Source organism: Pogona vitticeps, chromosome 6 (assembly GCF_051106095.1).
Source record: "Pogona vitticeps strain Pit_001003342236 chromosome 6, PviZW2.1, whole genome shotgun sequence".
NCBI lineage: Eukaryota > Metazoa > Chordata > Lepidosauria > Squamata > Agamidae > Pogona > Pogona vitticeps.
In genome coordinates this window covers 10,209,746-10,232,501 of record NC_135788.1, presented here as the reverse complement: position 1 = coordinate 10,232,501, position 22,756 = coordinate 10,209,746, and the positions used below count along the sequence as shown (strand labels likewise).

The following is a 22,756-nucleotide window of genomic DNA, read 5'->3' as shown; positions in this document are numbered from 1 at the left end:
AGCCAGAGAGTTCCAGAAAAATATCTACTTCTGCTTCATTGACTGTGCAAAAGCCTTTGACTGTGTGGACCACAGCAAACTATGGCAAGTCCTTAAAGAAATGGGAGTGCCTGACCACCTTGTCTATCTCCTGAGAAACCTATATGTGGGACAGGAAGCAACAGTTAGAACTGGATATGGAACAACTGAGTGGTTCAAAATTGGGAAAGGAGTACGACAAGGCTGTATATTGTCCCCTGGCTTATTTAACCTATATGCAGAATACATCATGCGGAAGGCTGGACTGGATGAATCCCAAGCCGGAATTAAGATTGCTGGAAGAAATATCAACAATCTCAGATATGCAGATGATACCACTCTGCTGGCAGAAAGTGAGGAGGAATTAAAGAACCTTGTAATGAGGGTGAAAGAGGAGAGTGCAAAAATGGCCTGAAACTCAACATCAAAAAAACTAAGATAATGGCCACTGGTCCCATCACCTCCTGGCAAATAGAAGGGGAAGATATGGAGGCAGTGACAGATTTTACTTTCTTGGGCTCCATGATCACTGCAGATGGAGACAGCAGCCATGAAATTAAAAGACGCCTGCTTCTGGGGAGGAAAGCGATGACAAACCTTGACAGCATCTTAAAAAGCAGAGACATCACCTTTCCAACAAAAGTCTGAATAGTCAAAGCTATGGTTTTTCCTGTAGTGGTGTATGGAAGTGAGAGCTGGACCATAAAGAAAGCAGACCGCCGAAGAATTGATGCCTTTGAACTGTGGTGCTGGAGGAAGCTCTTGAGAGTCCCCTGGACTGCAAGGAGAACAAACATATCCATTTTGAAGGAAATCAACCCTGAGTGCTCACTGGAAGGACAGATCCTGAAGCTGAGGCTCTAGTACTTTGGCCATCTCATGAGAAGAGAAGACTCCTTGGAAAAAACCTTGATGTTAGGAAAGTGTGACGGCAAGAGTAGAAGGGGACGACAGAGTATGAGATGGCTGGATAGTGTCTGCGAAGCAACCAACATGAAATTGACAGAACTCCGGGAGGCAGTGGAAGATAGGAGGGCCTGGCGTGCTCTGGTCCATGGGGTCACGAAGAGTCGGACACGACTAAATGACTAAATGACGACAAAGCACAAGTATTGGGGATGTGGTGGCGTTGCGGGTTAAACTGCAGAAGTGTCTGTGCTGCAAGGTCAGAAGATCAGCAGTTGTAAGATCGAATCCACGCGACAGCATGAGCTCCCGTCGCTTGCCCCAGCTCCTGCCAACCTAGCTGTTTGAAAGCATGTAAAATTGCGAGTAGATAAAAAGGTACCACCTTGGTGAGAAGGTAATGGTGTTCCGTGTCTGGTTGCGCTGGCCACGTGACCACAGAAAGTGTCTTCGGACAAACGCTGGCTTTATGGCTTGGAAATGGGAATGAGCACCTCCCCCTAGAGTCGGGCACAACTGGACTAAATGTCAAGGGGAACCTTTACCTTTACCTAAGCACAAATATTATTGATTGATTTTATGCTGATGAGAGAATGACTGTCTCCCTAAATTCAGTCTCATAATTAAAGTTTGCGTATTTAATTAAATGCTTCCGCATTGATAATTAGGTTTTATTAAAATATGCAGAGGAGAAATCAAGAAGCTTCCTGTACCTAACCCAAAGTATGAAACGGGACTATGTAAAGACCGCATGAGTAATGATTGGGTTGGAAATTGCTTGCTATCCTGCTCTCTCTGTGAGAGAGACGATTCTGTAGATAAAATTTTAACACTATTGATTTAGCATGCATTTGCCTTTATTGTAAGTAGGGCATCAAATGTATAAAGATCTTGGTTCTCTTCCTCTTTACCACAAACACTGTGATGTGTCATTGGTAGATGTAATAGAAGAAAGGCTGTTTGTATAAAGGGAATTGGTTATGTCAATAGATTGCTAAACTCTCAGTAAGGAAGGCTAGAAAAATCTTTATAAAACTGATTGTATATCCACCCTTTTGTTTTTGTGGTTCCGAATGAACAGAACAGAAATTCTTTCTCTCAAAGCAATAGCTACTGACTATCCAGATGAAGAGGGAACTAAAAGATCTCTCTTTTTTCTCCCGCCTAATGTGCCATTTTCATTTTCTCCTGCTTACAACCCTCTGTGTCACAGCTTTCTATTCTTGTCTGAATAGTCAATGAAACATTAGGAAACTGATAAGAGAAGCCTAGCCTGTTACTTGGCAACGGCTGTTGAACAGAGCTGAGTGCTGTTGATTGAAGAGATTAGCTGCCATAGATAAAACTCCTCCTTTTTGCTGCCCTGCTACTGCTTATCTTTCCACCCTTAACCATTAACAAGTAGTTCCAAATATGACTGCAGCTGAGAAGAATTAGCTTTGCCACAAACCAAGTTTGCTTGACAGGTTTAAGGTAGTACCTTAAAAATCTTTGCTTCCATAAAATCCAATGCATTGTGGCTTAATTCTTCTTTCCTAATTCCAGAGTGAAACACTTGATTTTCTGGAAGAATATTCATCCAGACTTCATGATAAGAGAGCATTTGTGCTGTTATCCTTCTACAACCAAAAACCATTTAAGTTAGGGTAGTCCTCTTGGTGCCATTTTGCTCTCTCTAGAATAGATTAATGGGTTTTTTAATTTGGAAGGAGATAGTAACATAAATTGATACAACATTAGGTTCTGGCTTGCATTGCAACAATTGTTATAAATAAAAATGAAGGCATAGCATTCAATTATTGCTATTTTTAGGGTGTGTTTAATGAAAGGACTTAATTGTAGATGATAATTTTGGGACAAAATGATATTGCAATTTAAAGCAAAAGAGCTGTATCCCCAGTTTATTATCCTACTGTAACTTATTCCAGAGTAGTTTTGTTGCACGATAAGATTACAACCATATTATTGGCTGTATTTGTTTATTTATAACAATCTAGTAGGTGCATTCAATAAGAATCTAGTACAAGTAACACTGCCTAAGAGCAGTATATTTCTTTTAAACAGGAATGAAGAAAAAGACATGTGTCCTTACACAGATTCCACCAAGGATCTTAGGCTATAGTAAACATAAATAAGTATATTATTATCTGGCATCAGACCCCATGAATAAATGACTTCCAGAAGGCCCTGTGATTAACAGTCCTGCTGAGGGCTTACAAATGAAAGCCTGTGGGTTCCTTTACTGAATTAACCTATATTTTTGTGTTCAGTCTCCCTTTTTTCCTATGGTCTTTCACTTTTACTAATATTATTTTTTCAGTGAGTCTTGTCTTCCCATATCCAAGGCATGATAGCCTCAGTTTAGTCATTCTGCATTTTAGTGAGAGGTCAAGTTTGATTTTATCTGGAACTCCCTTTTGTATCTTTTAGCTTAGCTAGCAAATATCTTGATGGAAAGCAGCAATTACTCTTTATGAATGCTTCTATGAGATATGTAGGTATTTACTAGTTTTGTTTTTAATCCTTTTTAGAACTTCAGTGTATTTTTAATCAACATATGAGGAAGAGTAGGATTGCAGTGGCTTGCCCCATACCTGGTTTTATTTATTACAGTTTTTTTTAAAGAGCTGTCAAAGGCATAGCCTACATCAACGATTCTTAACCATTTTGATGCTGTAAACATCTGAGCTACCCAACAAAACCTAGTACAGTACAACACATAGATCATGAAGAAACATTACAACAGAGCAGTTGTACAGCAAATGAACATGTTAGAGATAACATCTGTAGCCATTCTCTAGTCCCAATCAATAGTCTCTTTGTGAAGCAGTACTGAGTTTTTGGTAATAGAGGCAACAGTAACAAGGTTCCACAGAAATGAAATAATTGGCCAGTGTGAGAATTTTATGTATCTTTCTCCAGAAGCTGGATATGGCATATGAGCCACTTGTTTAACAGAGTACTCATTTCTCTGCATCCCCTCCAGCATTCGGGAGAAAAGTGGCCATTAATTTAAAAAAAACTAATTGGGCTTTGGTGTCATCTGTATACTGTCTTTAGAGTACTAGCTTCAAGTTGCTCAAAGATTGACTTAAATGGCAATGGTCGCCAAAGAACTTCATGAATGAAAATATGAAGGTCTGATTCCGGTGCTATTTTTTATATTGCTGATTCCTTATAAGAATACTGCTGTAGTCCCTTGTAAATGGTTTATAGAAGAAAATGAGAATTCATTGTATTTAGATGAAAGATACAAAACATTTTAAACTTTGGGTGGACCTTCCCTATAATTAATTGTCTTTGTGAACACTATGATTTGCCTAATTTAGAACTGTGATGTTAAGATATTCTGTAAGGTAAAGGTAAAGGTTCCCCTTGACAATTTTTGTCCAGTTGTGTTCGTCTCTGGGGGGGCGGTGCTTATCCCCATTTCCAAGCCATAGAGCAATGTTTTGTCCAAAGACAATCTTCCGTGGTCACATGGCTAGTGCGACTTAGACACGGAACGCTGTTACCTTCCCAACGAGGTGGTCCCTATTTATCTACTTGCATTTGCATGCTTTTGAACCGCTAGGTTGGTGGGAGCTGGGACAAGCAACATGCGCTCACTCCGTCGCGTGGATTCGATCTTATGACTGCTGGTCTTCTTTTTGCTTTAATTCTTCATCTATATGGTGCTTGAGGAGAGACAAGCAAGTGGGTCCTAGATCAAATCAAGCCTGAAATTTTTCTGCAGGCAAAAATGTTGAAAGTGATGCTGTCCTACTTCAGGGACTGTTGTGGTCACGAAATGAGAAGGCTGATAATTTATGTGATCACAAGTAATTAAGATAGCAATTAGTCTTAGAGAGAAGTTAAAGAAGTCAGTCACACACAGAGATGTCTGCCAGCAGAGTCCTCGATGCCTACTCCTCTGGGCAACTGCCCCCATGAGGACTTCCTTTCATTACTTTAACAAGCTCACAGATAGTTGACAGTATACAGATAGTTGACAGAGTTCAAATAGGGTACTGGTTACATAATGCCAATTAGATTGGTCAAAGAAAGGCTTTGAAGTTAGGTCTCTTATCTTTATGAGAAAGAGGAAGAATGTGTAGTCATGCCTCCTCTCAGAAGCAGCTGCATCCATTAGGAGAGTGCGCTTTTCACTACAATAGATAACAGCTTAGCAATCTTGGGGATGGCCCTCCCACAGGGCACATCATGAGAAGACAGGATTCTCTGGAAAAGACAGTAATGCTGGGAAAGGTGAAAAGCAGCAGGAAAATAAAAAAAAAGACCAAAATAAGAGGTGGAATGACTCCCTAAAAGAACCCACTGCATTGAGTCTACAAGAACTGAGCAGAATGGCCAAGGAAAGAAGATTTTGTAAAGTGCTCATTCATATGGTCACCATAAGTCAGAGGTGACATGATGTCATATAACAACAACATAAGCCTTTGGCATACTACCTAAGTGAATCCACGGATGCGAATTCCATGGATAGGGGGATCATCCTCTATTAAATTCATATATTATTTTTACATATTTTAGTAAGTTACTTGCAAAATAGCAATCTTTATATTATGTTAAAGTGCTTAAATACGTATGGCAGAATCTATTAAAATAATTTTAAAAACTAAATAGTCTAATTGGCCACTTTGACTGTGCCCTCCTATGTTGGCCATGTTCCCTTGGGAGTGCAGCCTTATACATGCAGCCAATCTGGAAAACAGCCATAGTGCTACCAAAGTAACCCACCCATGCCCTACGAAAAAGGTCTCTTATTCTAAATAGCCATTTTGTACAGGAGTCTCTATATTGGAGCTGTTTGTCATTAAACCTAAATTTAGAGTGGTCCAATAGCTGATATATGGAGGAAGGAGGTGGAGCTAGAAATTTTGCTCAGGATTTCCAGGCTTCAACACTGTTGCTACAAAATGGTGCATCTGCTCCTTTTAGTGTCTTTCGTGAAGAAGGTAAGAAATTGGAGAAACATTATTTTCTGAAAAACATCAGTGAAGTGAAAAGCAGAGAGGCATCTATTGCCCACAAAGGAATGGAATCATCATCTTTGGTTTATCTATTGGGCTAAAGCTTCAAGGCACATTGGCTTGTTCCCAGGTGTTGTACTAATGGGGAATGACTTCAGCTATGTTGAAGAGAGGGGGGACAGGAACTCTTTTTGTCTTCATGAATAAAATGCTTGAGGGAATTTGAAACCTATTTGGTGAACTGTCTCACAAGGTCTGGTAGGTGATGGATAAAGTATAAAAAAGTTCAGAAGTTACTTTAGTTGGCTTAGTTATCACACAGGAGATGGTATGCTGCTATGCTAGTGTATAAGTACTGTATTAAGTAGTGTCGTTAGCTTTCTTTTTTTTCTTTTATGTTTGCTCAGTATTGTTCCTACCTTAGCCTTTTATTAATTATTTGCTCCAGAATATTTTTGGTGCTCTTTTTGAAACCTTTTGAAAGTTTTGCCTTGTTGCCTTTTTTGCTATCTGTCATAAAATATAAAATTTCTCCATTTAATTGTCTACCTTTTTGGCTGAAGAAGATCTATGGTTCTTAAAAACAGACCTTCTAGCAGGAGCTTGTATGTTTTGTGAATGTGGTGGTAATTCTATCTTGCAGGGTTGGCATAAAAATCATAGTGCTGAACGTTGTAGTTTTTGGGGATTTCCCTGGAAGCAGTGCTCAGTTGGCTCAGACAGGAGTATTGGGAAGTTACCAGGATCGGTAGATTTCCCCCAGGCATCACATCTAGTTCTATACCTTCTGCAGGGTAGTGTGCTGGGTGATTCTAGTGGAACCCGCAGATTTTGACATGTTTTACTCAGAAAGGGAAATGGAGCTCTTCAGAGGTGCTCCATTATTTTGTTGCATACTGATTGATCCACAAAAGGTGAAGAAATAATAATCAGTTGTTGCTTTTTTTTATTGCTATGCCTACAGTATATTGCTTGTCAGGAATGAAAACTTCTTTGGTTGTAGGAAATGTAAACTGATTTTAGCACCTGGCCATGGTAACAGTTGGCCAAGAACCTGATTAAGTGACATTAAAGGCAAATAAGCAGGAATTTGCTTGCTATTGCTAGATGACTTGGGTATCACTGTACACTGTTTGATGAGTTTGAGACCTCACATCCAATAATTATATTGTTAAATAATTTTTATAGGTGTGGATTTACTATTTAGATAATTTTTATAGGTGTGGATTTACTATTTTGTAAAATTCTACTGTAACGCTGTTACACCTTGGAAATGTTATGAGTTTCATTGCCTCTTTATTTATTTATTTATTGAATTTATACCCCACCCATTTAGTCAGCTGACTACTCTGGGCGGCTAACAACATACAAAGTAAACAATTTAAAATATAAAACAAATAATAAATCAATAGACAAGGACTCAAGATGAAAGAACAAAATAAATCAAGAGGTGGCTGGAGGGAAGGCTTGCCGTAATAGCCAGGTTTTCAGTTGGCCTTTGAAAATGCCCAGTGAAGGGGCCATACGAATCTCAGAAGGGAGGCTATTCCAAAGGCGAGGAGCCACTGCCGAAAAGGCTCGGCTTCTTGTTTTTTTCCTTCCGGGCCTCCCTTGGCGTTAGGCTCCTCAGCCTCACCTCCTGGCTAGATTGAGTGATACGAGTAGACTTGGGTGGGAGGAGGCGTTCCATCAGATATCGAGGCCCTAAACCGTTTAGGGCTTTATATGTAAGCATTAATAATAGTAGGCATCCTTCAGTCTCGAGAGACTATGGTATCGTGCTCTGTATGGAGGACTTGGAACAGCGTCTAGTGTGGCTGAGAAGGCCAATTCGAGAGTGACAGTCTCTTCCACACTGAAGACAAATCCAATCTGTCCCCCGTCCAGCTCCCTGGTTTTGCTCCTTTTGTGACTTCCTCTTTGCCTGTAAGCATTAGAACTTTGAAATTAATGCGGAACCGAACAGGCAGCCAATGTAAGGCGGCCAGGGTAGGGGAGGTATCATGATGTTTTCTCACCCCACTAAGGCGTCTGGCTGCCGCATTCTGCACCATTTGGAGTTTCCGAATTAATCTCAAAGGTAGCCCCATGTAGAGAGCATTGCAGTGATCTAACCTTGAGATTACGAGCGCATGGACCAGAGTGGTGAGCTATCCCCCATTTAGATAGGGACGCAGCTGGGCAATCCGCCACAGATGGAAATAGTTGGATCGGAGCACGGACGCTACCTGGGATTCCATGGTAAGCTCCTGGTCCAGATGAAACTGCAACCAATTTTTTTTTGCTTTTTCGCATGACCACCATACATAATAATAAGTCCCTGAATTTTTTTTTTACATTTCCAACAAATATTGTTGATCCCTTCTGACATTTTTGCCAATTTTACCGGAGTGAAATGCCACCTATGAAACATTTTAAGGATGTTTTCTCTAAATTGACTGGTTTAATCAGTTTATAATTATTTTTCCACATTTTTGTCAAGTCATAAATATCAATATTATAACCAAAGTTTTCTGCCCATTTGACCTTCACCTTCATCTTCTAGGTCATCTTCTAGTACCATCATCTTTTAGGTTGTACTCTAATAAACATGTATACATTTTTTGTTATTTTCTTATTTGTGTAGATCCATAGTTCATCTACCTGAACTTTCCCCTCAAAACCCCCCATATTTTTATCCTTTTTATATCTTGATTCTAATTTCAGCATTGACCACCAATCTGTTGCTAGACTCAATTTCTCTAAGTCTTGTTTCTCTTCCATAATTTGATCTTTAGTTAACAAATATTTACACGTGAGTAGAACTCCCTTTTGGTTTAACACTTTCAATGTAAATGCTTCTATTGGGGCTACCTATACTGGAATTTTCTTATAAGTTTGCACTTGGAATTTTTGCCATACTAAACATAACACTTTCCTCACGATATGTTCTGAGAAATGTGTCTGTTGTTTGAATTTTCTATATCATACATAGGCATGGCAGCCCATTTTAAAATCATGACCTTCCAGTTTCAACAATCTTTGATTTTATAATGCTATCCATTCTTTTATCCAAACCGTAGCACAGGCCTTGTGATATAATAGGCAATTTGGCAGTCCTAGTCCTCCTCTCTCTTTTAAACCTTGTAGTGTTCTTGGTTTTTTTGGCCTTCCAGATCCTTGAAGTATTTATAATTTAATAGAATTGGTAAACTTTGAAACAAGAATAACCAGTTTGGTAAAATGATAATCTTTATTGTTGAGATTTGTCCCATTTTTGATATTTGTAGCTTGCTCCAATCCTCCAGGTCTCTCTGTATTTCTTTCTGAATTGTAAAATAATTTTCTTTCAGCAAGTTACTTGTCTTTTTTGTAATGTTGTTTAGTCATTAAGTCGTGACCCCATGGACCAGAGCATGCAAGGCCCTCCTGTCTTCCACTGCCTCCCATAGTAACTCCTAAATATTTCACCTTTTGTACCTCCTCAAAACTAGTTTTCATTACCAGTTTTTCTACATCCTCTCTATTCATGTTTTTAGTCATGAATTTTGTTTTTTGGTAATTTATTTTAAGTCCTGTGACAGCTCCAAACTCTTCTATAGTTCCCAGTAGTTCTTCCATACTATCCAGGGGATTTTCTAATACCAGTGCTAAATTATCAACATATGCTTGTAGTTTAAATTCTTCTCTCCTGATTGTAAGGCCTCTAATTCCATTATTTCATCGTATTTGTCTATAAAAAGTCTCTAATGTTAAAATAAATAGCAGAGGAGAGAGGGGACAGCCCTGCAAGGCACTTATAAAAACTTCAAGTTCCTATTGTCATTCAGATTCTAAATGTTAAAGGCTTAAAATAAAGGGTTGATTTCAGTTGGTCAGCAAACAAGATTACCAGATTCAGATTTTATCAATTTTATTGTTTTCAGTTTGCCTGTTATTTTACTGTTCTGGCTAACAATCTAGAATTGTCAAGTTCATAATGTCTCCTGTTTGGATAGGCTAAGGAATTTAAAATTTTGTTTCTGCCAAGAGTGTTTAATGCAGTTCTAATTTAGAACAGCATGAACTATTCTTGTGCCTCCTGACTCTTTGTGCCATTGGGAAAAAGCTTCAGTCTCACAAATTGCTTCTCCTCTGTTTTCTCATCAGAACTTTTAATTCTGGCCCCATTATAGATGCATAGATTGGCTTTGAGGGTATCCCACAATGATGCTTGAGAGGTCCCAGGCACAGCATTCTCTGGAAAAAAAGAAAGAAAAAGAGAAAAAAGTGTTTACTTGTCATTTTTTAGTGTCAGCTAGTTACTTGGTCTACAGAGCAGAATTTAATCTCCACAGTTAGTTGGACTGTGTTACTTGGCCTGCAGTGTAGATGTTTGTATTTTTAGTGGGGACTTTTAGTGGGTGGGGAGTGTTGGGGGATTTTTTAGTGGGTGGGAATGTTTGGGGAATTTTATGTGTGTGCATGTGTCTGGTCTCTGGGTGTCTGTGAATTTCATTGTATGGGTATACTGTGTATATACTTACAATGACAATCAATCAATCAATCAATCAATCAATCAATCAATCAAAATATGGGTAGCCTTCCTGCATTGATCAAGGAAGGGTTCTATATAATCATTGTTAATTGGTTAATGTGTCCTTTGGATTAAAAAACTAATTGAGCCAGGAGTAAGTCTTGTTGTATATAATATGTAGGGTCCTTGTATCTCTATGAGTTGATCAATTCGTGTTTGTTTGGTAAGTAATCCAACAATGGGTGACATGGCTTCCCCCCCTTCCTCTTGCTATTTAAGTCACTCTAGTTCTCTATCTCTCAAAGCAGTTGTATCTTAAATGGTCTACTAGATTTATTGAAGGCACAGTAAGATCCACAATAACAATAAATTCTAAAACTAGCCTTACTGTTTATAAGGTTGGCTACAGTACTAAGAATTACATACACTAATGCTCCCAACGCTGCTTCTTCAGTTTCAAGGTTACAGTAGGATATTTGCAGACAATTAAACATAATAAATAAACGAAATGAAAAATAAATGTACCAGCAACATCAGCAGTTTACATACCTTAGCCCAGCTATAAGGGACAACAGTGTACGTCTGATAATCTGCAATGACAGAACATCACCAGGCATGGTTATAGGGCATTTAAGAATACTCTGGATTTTTTCCCAGTCAAATGCCACACCATAACACCAACCCCCTGAAATTAGCTGACTTTGAGCAAATAATAAGACTAGTTTCCAGAGTGGTTGAACAGGCTGTTTGCCAATTGTCAAGGTGGCTGATGTGAGTTGATTAAAGGATCAGTGGCTAAATACTGTTACATAGCTATGCAGTGAAGCACTTCACTGGCACACTGCACAATCAGTGAAATAGGAAATATGTGATCAATTGCACAAGTGTCTTGTACAGTCCTTGTTGCCAGGGCAGAATGCCTGGCACATTTATAATGGTGTACTGTAATGGTATGTTATGCTTTGACCAACAGAATTCCAGGCAGTAGGGATCAAAATGGTGGGATTCTCTGGCCAAGGCTGTTGCGTTCACCCTTCCTTGCACTTCATGTTAATGCCTTTTTCTTTGTGATGTGGTTTTCTGCTCTGATCTGAAAGTGACAATGCCAATGTGAAGGTTATGCTGAAACTCTAATTTGTGTGGTACCTGTTATCACAGAACTTGGCCACTTGTTTTCTGTTTCATAGTTCTGGAAGTTCGCCTACCTAGTGGAGGAGCAACTTAAATAAAAATAGCCTTTGATATATGAAAACTGCTTCCATAATGAGCTCTGTACATTTGAATCTCTAGTAATCAGTCTTGGTACACTGAGATTTGATCTTTTGTGTAGTACCTTGAAAACCAGATTATGATATCTCAATTTTGGTCACATTGTTTTGTTTTAGCCCCAGGACCCCAAGTCACAGTTTGAGACATGTTTTGTTTAATCAGAAGATCAGTGTTATGTTTGCTCTTCTGTTCATGTGTACTCCAGGCAGAGCTCCTATGTCTGCTTCTCTTCTCCAAATTTTCAATCTTGTGGATTGAATGCCATATCTTGCTGTGTTTAGTTTCATATGATAAGGCCATTTCCAAGGTTTTATTTGTTGATGTTTCCATCAGTGAGTTATAAGTCTTCTTGTATTTCCAGTTGCAGTTGCTGAAGGTGTTCCCAGACTCCTCTTTGCTGTTGACTCCTTTGCCACCTTTCGGTGAGCCTGTTCTCATTTTGGCAATGACTGGTTATACAGTGGCTGAAATTGTGTTGCTTCATATAGTAAGTTGCATCTGGAGTAGCCGCATTGAATCAGTAGAACTTATGGAGTCGCTTACTCACCAGGTGGCCTTATTCTACTTGTGACTTGCAATGCGAAACACCAGGATTTCAGCCATTGTGTGGCAGGGAATTCTGAAACTGTTTTGGGTTTAAAAACATGTTGCTGTTGGTGAGCTGCTGACTCAGTTTTATCAACATTGAGAAGACCAAGGTAAATGTCCTCATGTCAGATCATAGTAACAAAGGATGATAAAGGCAGGGGAAGGATTCTGCATTGTAAATGCTATGAAGCAGTAGCACTTATCAGTAGTGCCCCACACATGTATATCAGAACAGGTCCATCAACAGCATGTGTGTGTTGCAGGAGAACCGATGGAAGAATATATATTAATGATGATGGTGATGACCAGAGTACCAACAAATTCAGGACATGGCAAATCTTTTCCCAAACTGTGAATAAAAAGGATTCTTGAAAAGTTTGTGACTTGATTTTCATATAGCTCTCTTCAAATTTGGTTTAGTAATCTGATTTATAGGTCTGTACTCTACTATACTTCAGTACTGTTAAAGTTTTAGATTAGCTGTTTTGTCTCTGTATTCTTTAATCTTGTTAAAATCCCATAGAAATAAATAGGTACTTGTAAATTAATTCTTGATTCTATGTTCTACTAGTCAAATTGCACTGTCCTTTTTGATTATCAATGCAATATCTGCAGTAATTACTGAATTAAAACAAGCAATGTGAAGAATAGTATGCTAATTAAACTTGTTGCATTTGAATGGCTTTCTTTGGATCACTTTATACAGGAGAGAACAACAATAAATGCACCCATTTTTTTAAAGCCTAGAGCTGCAGATGGTTAGAGGGTATTATAAACACTGAGATTCTAAATTAGTCTTTTGTATGGAAAGAAGAAAGGTAATTTGAATGTTTGAACTCCCCCTCCCCAGCCTATCTTCTTCCTACACAGGAAGCTAGTCTTGAAATGAACAATTCTCTAAATAAAGACTAATTAGGACCTAAATTAATTAGAAAGTGTGATATGAAAAGAGTTTGATGAGAAGAGTCTGTCATTTTAGACGAATGGAATGGAGCTAAATAAATTAGGTTCCATTAATATCTCATTGTTGCATGAGCAGCTCGCTTTTATTGCATTCATTAGAGGGTACTACATTAAAACTAGCCTTTTCTGCCTATTATCGATTCAACACTCATTTACAACTATGGAGTTTCTGTATTAAAAAAAAGAAAATAATAGTAAAAAAATTTCCCTGCCTCTGCAGGCTAACATACATGTTTCCTGCGCTCTCCTATTTTCATTAAGAACATTTATTTCATTTGTTCCTACATGACTGCTAGAAAGGAACCCTTAGATCAACAGTAGTTTCTAATGAAAAGTGACCAAGAAAGTGTCCAAACTGTTCTGTGTGTGTAATGTCACTATTATATGGAAGACTTGTTGTAAACATTTATTTATTTATTTACAATATTTGTACCTTGTCTTTCTCCTCAAAAGGAGCAAGACAGCTTATAATATTAAAAATAAAACAATACAGTGTTTTCCCGAAAATAAGACAGGGAGTTATATTAATTTTTGCTCCAAAAATGCAGTAAGGCTTATTTTCAGGGGATGTTTTATTTTACAGTCATGTCATCTTTTTCTGGTTGCTGCACAATGCTGCACAATGATGGAGAACGGGATTTCACTTCACTGGGGCTTATTTTTGGGGTAGGGCTTATATTACGAGCATCCTGAAAAATCATACTAGGGCTTATTTTCAGGTTAGGTCTTATTTTCGGGGAAACAGGGTATTAAAAGCTAAAAACAATATTTTATGAAAATATTTTTAAAAGAATTAAACAACATTCAAATAAAATACTATTCAAAAAATGCTAGTTAAACACATTTAAAGTAATAATGATAATAATAATGGTAATAACATAAACATGTAAATGTAAATATAAATAAATATATAACAAAAACACAGCAGCCCCATTTTCAAGAACCCTCTCATTATTTATCTATTGATTGATTGATTTCATTTATATATTGCCCATTGGTGCAATGCACTATTCTGGACAGTTTACAGACTAAAGAGGCAAACAATAACAAAAATATTGAGAAAAAGCTTGTCTGAAGAGAAAAAGGAATTTGCCAGCTTATAGAAGGACAGCAAAGAGGAGGCCAGCTTGGCCTTTTGTAGGAGGGAGTTCCTCAGCTTGAGAACAGCAACAATACACATAATACTATCCATCTGTTTGTGGATTACAGTACGTGTATCACAGAGAAATTAGATTTACTCCCCCTCTTTTTAAATTCTCCCGCTTCATTTCCCCCCCTTTCCCCCCCAGATGGAGTGTTTGGGACGTGTCAGCGGGTACCGGTGATAGACGTATACAAGTACGAAGTTTCACCGACCACCTTCCAGCACTTGAGAATTGTCCTAGAGAAGCTGTTGCACAGAGGTATTGTATAGAAAACACTTGATGTATCGTGTGTGGCTCTGTTGAATAAGTAGTATAGAAAGGTGTGGGTTTCACACACTTTTCAGCGAATTTTTCCAGTTCCATCCATCTGTCCATCTGTCTGTCTATCTGTCTGTCTGTCCATCCATCTGTCCGTCCGTCTAATATACCACCCAATATACACACCACTTTTATACTATAATTATAAGGTAAGTCCCTGTTCATGTGGAGTTGACTAAGAAGTAGTCTAATTTCAGAAACAACAGAAACCTGTCCTACCTCTACTTGTAGTGATTGTATTTTGTGGAGGGAGGGGAATGAGTGGCCTGTGACATATCCCCAGTCATTGTTTTTTCTCCTTGTACTGGAAATCTTCCCCTCAGACATCTTTGGGTATTGGGCTTCCTTCTACAAAGCATGCACAGCATTGTGCTCTCAAGTTCTGGTTAACTGGCTGCAAGATTATAGTCACTGCCTAGGTATATACAACTAAACAAATATCCTGATCGCTTTTGGATCCAAAGAGGTTTTTCTTTGTTTTAATTTGAGGAAAGAGAGTGAATTTTGAGAGAGAAAACTGATGGAAGGAAGATTTAAACTCCCCCTCTTGCACACGCCCAAAAAGTGCTCCTGATCCAGGATCCTCCATACCGAACACATCAGGGAAGATGCATATTGTATCCCTGTGAATGCTGTCCCCCAGTAACTAATCCAGGTTGTTGGTGAAATGGCTATGAGGCTTTATTAATGTTATCTTTCGGTTTACAACACTACTGCCTTTCACTGTCCTGCCAGATAAATCTCCAGCGGGATGAGTTCCAGTACTAGCTCCTTGAATTGTGTCTTGTTGGTCCTGACCCCAGTTAGCCTCACTTGGGGCTGCTTGCTGCCTCAAGTCAGAGAACTAGGTGGGTGACAATAGGCCAGCAGTCAGTAGTCCATCAGAACATTTTAGTGAGGTTCAGTAAAGCTTCCTGAGGGTACCTGAGGGGGCTGTCCTGCTTCTCCTGAAGTCACTGTTGCCTCTTGTGCTGGCATTTGTGCTGCCAGTGGCACTGTTGGGTTGAGGTGGGTGCTGCTGGCCTAGTTGGGCATTGCGGCTGCCAGGTGGAAATAGGTTGCAAGGGTTGCTGTGGTGGAGTGAGGATGACGTTCCTCCACTACGGCCGCATCCTCTAGCCACCAGGATCTCCATAAGGACTCCTCTTTGTGGGTTCATCTTCTAGCTCGTACTCCACTTCCCTGGCAGCACAGAAGAATGAGTCCCACTCCTCCACATCTTCTTTCCGACCTCTTTACCCCCCTTGGGTCTCCCTGCTCTCTATTACTGTCCCTGAGAATGCGGTCCTTTCCTCCTCTGTCTCATTGCCCCTCCTCCTTTCCAGCCTCTCCCCCAAGGTTGCTCACCCTCTATCTTCCCCAGATGTTTCCCCAGATGTGGCCTCTTAAGTGCGTTCCCAAAGAGGTTCAGGGCTAGGGCACATGGCCTGCCAAGGACTCAGGTAGCAAGCCACTCACAGGACCATTTTCAGAAGATTGTTTAGTCAATCTACTCTTTCTTCATCTGGCAGGTTGATGCTCCTGCTCTTGCTAGAAAGGTCACCTGCTGCCGTTGCACGGATAGCAGGGAGGAGGAAATCCCAAGTGATGTAGAGGAAAAGCAGGTTCCTAGTCACTGTTCTTTTAAATCAAAGAGGGGGAAAGGAAGGTTGCCACAGAACCTGTAGTCCCTTTAAAACCTCTACCTTTCCTTAACTGCTTCTTTGCTGGGTGTGTGTGTTATAGAGTAGCGGTCCCCAACCTTTTTCAGTCTGCGGACTGGCTGGGGAAGGCGGGGCACTCCCCACGCTCGTGCGCATTCGTGAACAAGTGCTTGCACTCTCTCTCGCATGAGTGTGTGCCCCCGTGTGTGTGCATGTGGCACTCGCACAGGCATGCGCGGCGCTCACATGGGTATGCTGGAGCATGCGTACAGGCACAAACAAGCTGTGCGGGGGTGAGTGCGTGCGGGGGGGGGAAGTCTGTCTTGGTTGCCTGGTCCAGTTCAGGCCACGGACTGGCGCTGGGCTGCGGACTGGGGGTTGGGGACTTCTGTTGTAGAGTGTGAGTGGGTAGCTGTTCCAGGGAGATCTTTGTATCACCAGGGGAAACGAAGGAAAAAACCTGATAAACCACACCAGATCTGCAGACATTTGTATTCCCTGTATCTACTCCTTTTGTTCCTAAAGAAGTAACAGGCAGCCATTCGCTCTCGTTTTGTTTAAAGAGTTGTAAATTACAGACATGATTGTTACAGATGAAAACCCAATGTTACAGCTTGTTACTGTAGAAATTTAAAAACTACTAACTTCTTAGCTCTGTTTTTTTTTGTTCCGCTATCCATCACAGATTACATATTACTATCAGGTTTATGGAGGCGGGAGGCAACAAATCTTTGTAAGACTTGATCCCCAGCTCAGATGGATAGGATTTGTACCTACAATTGCCTTTGATTAATAGTAGCATTAAACAGCATTAAACAGTAACATTGAACAAAATGGGTACTGTAACAATAGGAAATGGTATTTCTAAACTTAATAAAAATTATATTAATATTGGGCCTAGTTGTTGTAAATGCACCTTTGCACCTGTCAATAATTGCTCTGCCAATTTCTAAACCTTAATTGTCTAGATGATTTGCTTCAAATTAGTTCTTAAATGGTATAATGTTGTGAACTGCACTTACCTTACTAGGGGAGCAAAATTGTAGGCACACAATATTGTAGGCTATTTGGTCCTTAAAATAGACTCATTTTTTCCTTACAAAGATAAGGCTCTTTTTTCTTTAGAGTTCATAGGTACCATAGCTTTACTGGCTTAAGAAGGAATATCATGGACAATATACTATTGCAGGCTATGCCAGTGCAAAAGGTTCAGATTTGTGCAAAAGGAAACAGTCTGATAATAGCAATAATTTCAAGCACAAGTCAGATTGTAGTGTGTGTGGCAAGGCTAAGGGTGCGAAACAGATAGAGATTTATCTGCTCTGTAATCTGGTTTGCATCCCTTAAACTGTCAATATGGTAGCGAAATATTTTGGGTCAGCCCAAAATATATAGAAGCTTTCACCATGTACATGTAGAAGCTTTTACAACACCAACCCTTGGCACCCGACACGTGTAAAGAAACGGCTCAACATGTTATAGTGATATGTCTCTGGATGGGGTCTAGGTAAAAGCCGGAACAGAGCGAAAACAGGGTGGAATGGTGACTTCGTGATAAAAAGTGATGCCAAAAAGTAGTGGGATGCAGTGGATGAACATCAGAACAATGTTTTAGATCTCAAATCCCCAAAATATTAATGATAATAATCACGTGCCATCAAGTTGCTCCAGGCTTAAACGGAAAGTGCTTCAATATGCCAGATGCAAGGGAGGGGTATCAGGAGACAGGTATCTAGTTCTCTCGTGTGCTCCCAGAGGCATCTGGTGGGGCCACTGAGTGACACAGGGAGTTGGACTAGATGGGCCCTGATCCAGCAGGGTTCTTCTTATGTTCTTATGTAAGTTAATTCTGACTTATGGCAACCTCTTTCAGGATTTTTGCAGTAGAGACTGCTCAGAAGTTATTTACCATTCCCTTCTTCTGGGAGTACCCTCGGATTGTGTAGCTTGTGAAAAGCCGCACATGCTAGCTCCACTTGCAGGACGCACAGTGGGGAATGAAACTCCCAGCCTCTAGCTCCATAGCCAGATACTTAAACCAATGAGCTATCCAGCTTTCATTAATCCTTTATTGCCCCCAAACCTGATGGAATGGAACACTTCTGAGTAGGATAAACAAAGCAAATTCTGGATGTATGTGTGATTAGATGAGACAGATGCAGCAAGCCACCAGTCATTCTCAGGAACAATTTGGCAGCACCCATTTCAGGCAGAAAATTTATATTGTGAAAAACAATCTGGAATTGTGACTTCCGAGTATGACAGCCCATTGAAATTTGTCTTTCCCATCCAACTAAAGGGGTCTCATGCAACTACCCACAAAACAACCCTGTCTGCTGCAGAATTGCTGCAATCTGGCCCCCAAAATTAAAAGCTGTAGAGCTGGACCAAATGGTAGGGTGACACTTTTCAGACTATATATGTCTATAAAACATTCTAAGATATAATAATAAATACTTCCTTTTTTGTGCAATCAATGTCTTGTAGCCTGACTTCCTAGGAGACTTAAAAGTCATGAAGCTGGTCATGTCTGCAGTGTGTTTGAACAGGGTTCATCAGGAAACTATGTGAGTAAGCAAACAATTCAATATATCTCATAAAACAGAAGATCCTGAACTTAAATAGGAAATAGAAATTAAGCAAGCATCACTCTGAACAGCTGCTCCACTATGTCTGCTGATTTGTGTTTTGTGGAGATTTGGTAAGAGTACAGTGGTGCCTCGCTTTACGATCGCTCTGTTTAACGACGAAACTGCATCACAACAAACTTTTTGCGATCGCTTTACGATGTTTCCTATGGGGGAATTTCGCTTTGTGATGATCGGTTCCCGAAGCAGGGAACCGATTCTTCACAAAATGATGATTTTCAGACAGCTAACTGGCAGTTTCAAAATGGCCACCGGGTAAACAAAATGGCCCCCCGCTGTTTTCTGGGATGGATTCCTCGCTGCACAGGCAGCGAAAATGGCCACCCTATGGAGGATCTTTGCTGGACGGTGAGTTTCTAGCCCATCGGAACGCATTAAACGGGTTTTAATGTGTTTCTATGGGCTTTTTAATTTTGCTTTACGACATTTTCGTTCTATAGCGATTTCGCTGGAACGAATTAATGTCGTCATGCGAGGCACCACTGTATTCCTCCATAGGTTCCAGTGAATCAAGTGGGCCTAATTCAAGTTGTCCATGGACTATGCTAGGCAACAGGATTTCAGCCTAAATAAAGTAACAGTTGCAGTGGAATATTCAGAGATGCAAATCTTAAATATATAGTTAGACCAATGAAACAAATGGCCCTTTAAATTCCTACAAATTATTCTGTAGCTGACAAAGTAGCAAGCCTGAAATTCATATTACATTTTGAAGTCCTTGCTTTTTACAAAACTCTAAACATGCTGCAAGGGACGGTGGTTGAGACCCCACCCTCAGCTAATGTTTGCAACCTAAGCCTGAATGAGCAGATTTGGCATGGATTTAAATTTTTGGGACTCATATCTACAATTTTTTTGTGCTATCCGTGAAGGGAGGGTGCCCAGCTTGATGAAATGGAGTTTTCTCTATGAAAGCTCTCAATTTATTTGTTTTTTAAGTGGTTCAATAAAGGTATCACCCTACTGTTGCATTTTCTATACCTTTAAGGACCACACAGCCTTTTCTTACTTCTTTTTCCCCTCATAGAACCATTTAATGACAAACCAGCTTAAAAGCTAAAAAGTAAAAAGTACAAACCCTGTGATTAAAAAAATCTTCCTCCACAGCCAATTAGTGCCTGAAGTTCTGTCTCAATAAAAACACCTTGGCCTGCTGGCACAGACCTTTATGTTTGCATTTGTCTTCCTGGTGCTAGATAGATAGCCAGACACCTGGATTTCATATAAAGCTATTTATGTTAGGGATGGCATGAAAGGCAGATGGACAACTAGAGTGGGCAATGTTTCTTTTCTGAGTACTTGAAGAAGCCACATTGATGCTGTCACACATTATTCTGATAATGTAGTAGTGGAAAGTCCAGGGGTTAACCCCTATTCCACTCTTATCTTGTTAATCTGAAGGCAGTGGAATCTCTCTTTATATCTGTGAAATCAGCTATGTCAATCTTAGGTGTTGTAAATGTGGAGCTTCAGAAAAACTGTGTTACTGAAGCCATGTATATATAGATAGTACAATGTATTTTTCAGAAGATGGTTGAGCTTCCAAATCTGTTAGTGAAAGGAAACAAACAGGATTGTAGAACCTGTACTTAAATTCTGGAGACCTTGTTCTTTTATCATGATTGGAAAGCAAACCAGACAGTTGGAAAGAAGAAATACTGTACAATTTTATGGTTAAAAATCCCTTTTATTTAATATCTGATCATTTGGTTTATAATTATTTAAAAGAAACATATTTGACTACGTTTAATGAGAAAAAGAGTACATATTAAAATGTTTCCAAATGCCACTGTATTGACAGCATTTCATCTGAACAGTTGAAAAGCTTTCATGTAGGTTACAGTGCAACAGGAAACAGTTCAGTATACAGTGCTTGAGGCACAGATTGTAAAAGACGATGCTTTTGTCAGGTCATTGCCAATTTAATTGGATGGAACGGCCTCACATCTTTCTTCAGGAGTTGAACTTTTCAAGCAGCATGATGGTTAGTGACACTGAGACATACTTTGCAGTTTGAATAATGATAAAACAAACCCTGCAACAGCCCCACAACAAAACTGTTTAATCACTATTTCTTTAATTACGGTGCAGTATGTGACTTCAATGGAAAACAGATGATTTAGAAAAATGATATAAAGATAATCTTTATGGTTTTATTTAAATGTGTATTTGATTAAAAAGAATATTTTTCCAGAAAATGAACAGTTGTATGATTGCAAAGTTTTCTTGTGTTTGAATCATAAGGTATGTGCACCTTCTCTAAAACTTGTGTGTTTTTCTCTGCCTAAATCATAACTTTTTCCTACTTTTTGCATACAAAAATACCCATGGTGTTTTGTTGCATTATTTATTCTCTATTCATCCAAACCATGGTATCAAATCAGCACCTTTCTTTTTGCCACTTACTATCTAAATTTCCACTAATTTTTCTGCTGTCTCCCTTGTCTCCTTTTTCTGTTTGCCTTATTCTGCTTCTCTCTATACTACTCTAAATCACATTCATACACCTTTCCCTGGTTTCAAGATCATATAATTTTGACTACTGGTTCTCAAACTGGGGTCCCCTGATGATCTTGGACTGCAGTTCCCAGAAACCTTCACCACTTGCTGTGCTGGTCAGGATTTCTGGGAATTTCAGTCCAAGAACATCTGGGGACCCAAGTTTGAGAACCACTGATCTAGACTGTGAACTAAATCCAGTTGTTACTCCCAACAAGGGTAAATTCATTGGGACTTATGAAGGTATTGACTTAACAAGTCTCATTTATACAGTGTGTCTAATGTAACTGGGACTCTGTCCTCCTCCTTTTCTTTTGCTGTCTTGTGTATGTCTCTGGGACAACCTTTTTTAATGGTACATATTCTGTTTTTATATTTATTTATGGCTAGTCAGATAACTCTCTTCTCCTATACCCCATATGGTTGTCTCTGTCCATCCTTCCTCTATCTTTGTATGCCATAAAAATCTATGTATTTATTTAGCCATTAATGTAGTGTGCCTTTAAACCAAAACTGGCATTCAAGGTGACTAGCAATAAATTAACTGTAATAAAAAGAAAAGTGTTATTAAAGTATAAAAAGAGATTCAAAGCACAATTATAACACACTAATGTGGCACTCAACCACATTCAGGCCCTTCAGCAGCAAACTACTTTCCATGGATCCTACATGCAAAAGGCTTGCCTGAATAAAAACATATGTATGGGCTTTAAGCAAGATAACAAGGAGAACAGCAGCTTAGCTCCCCATTGGTAGGGAACTCTAGAGGCTGGGAATGGGCATGGAGAAGCCTCTCTCTTTTCAGTGGCAGCCTTGTGTAGGGCACATTACAATTGTTCAAACGATATTTAAACAAAGAAATGTGTCAGTGTGGGCAGGTACATGTATCTCCACAAATGGGCACAGTTAGATTCACTCTATCATATTTACCTTTTTATCATATTAACTTGTCTTTCTCATGTGCATGCTTTGTCCACTCCATATTTTTCATTCTGATTTTGATTAAGTATTTTTCTTACTTCCCAACCTCATATCATTTAGATGTCACACTAAATTAATTATTTGTCTACAGCCAGTGAAGTCCAATAGAAATTAAAGGAGGATGTGTAATTAGAAGTAAAGCATGTATATTGCTATAAAAGGACTCTGGTTCAGTGCCTGGTTGTTTCCAGAGTCCAGGTAAGGCTACTTGAAATCTGAAACACTATGGAGCCTTACATCAGACTGTTCCAGGCCAGGTCAGTCTGATGTAGGGCTCTACCATATAGGTAAGAAAGAAGCATTTATGTTC

The 22,756-nt window shown here is 39.4% G+C and overlaps 1 protein-coding gene across 3 annotated transcripts in view; it reads left to right on the top strand.

Annotated features, from left to right (window-relative positions):
* PTPRN2 (protein tyrosine phosphatase receptor type N2) overlaps positions 1–22,756 on the top strand; it is a 591,206-nt gene that overhangs the window by 77,802 nt on the left and 490,648 nt on the right. For 2 of the 3 annotated variants that reach the window (XM_073002896.2, XM_078378519.1), the window contains exon 3: positions 14,502–14,615. In XM_073002896.2, coding sequence (XP_072858997.2) covers positions 14,502–14,615 — 114 coding nt within the window. Of the gene's footprint in view, positions 1–2,332; positions 2,398–14,501; positions 14,616–22,756 lie in introns of those variants that run through there. The other variant, XM_078378520.1, reaches the window with a different exon arrangement.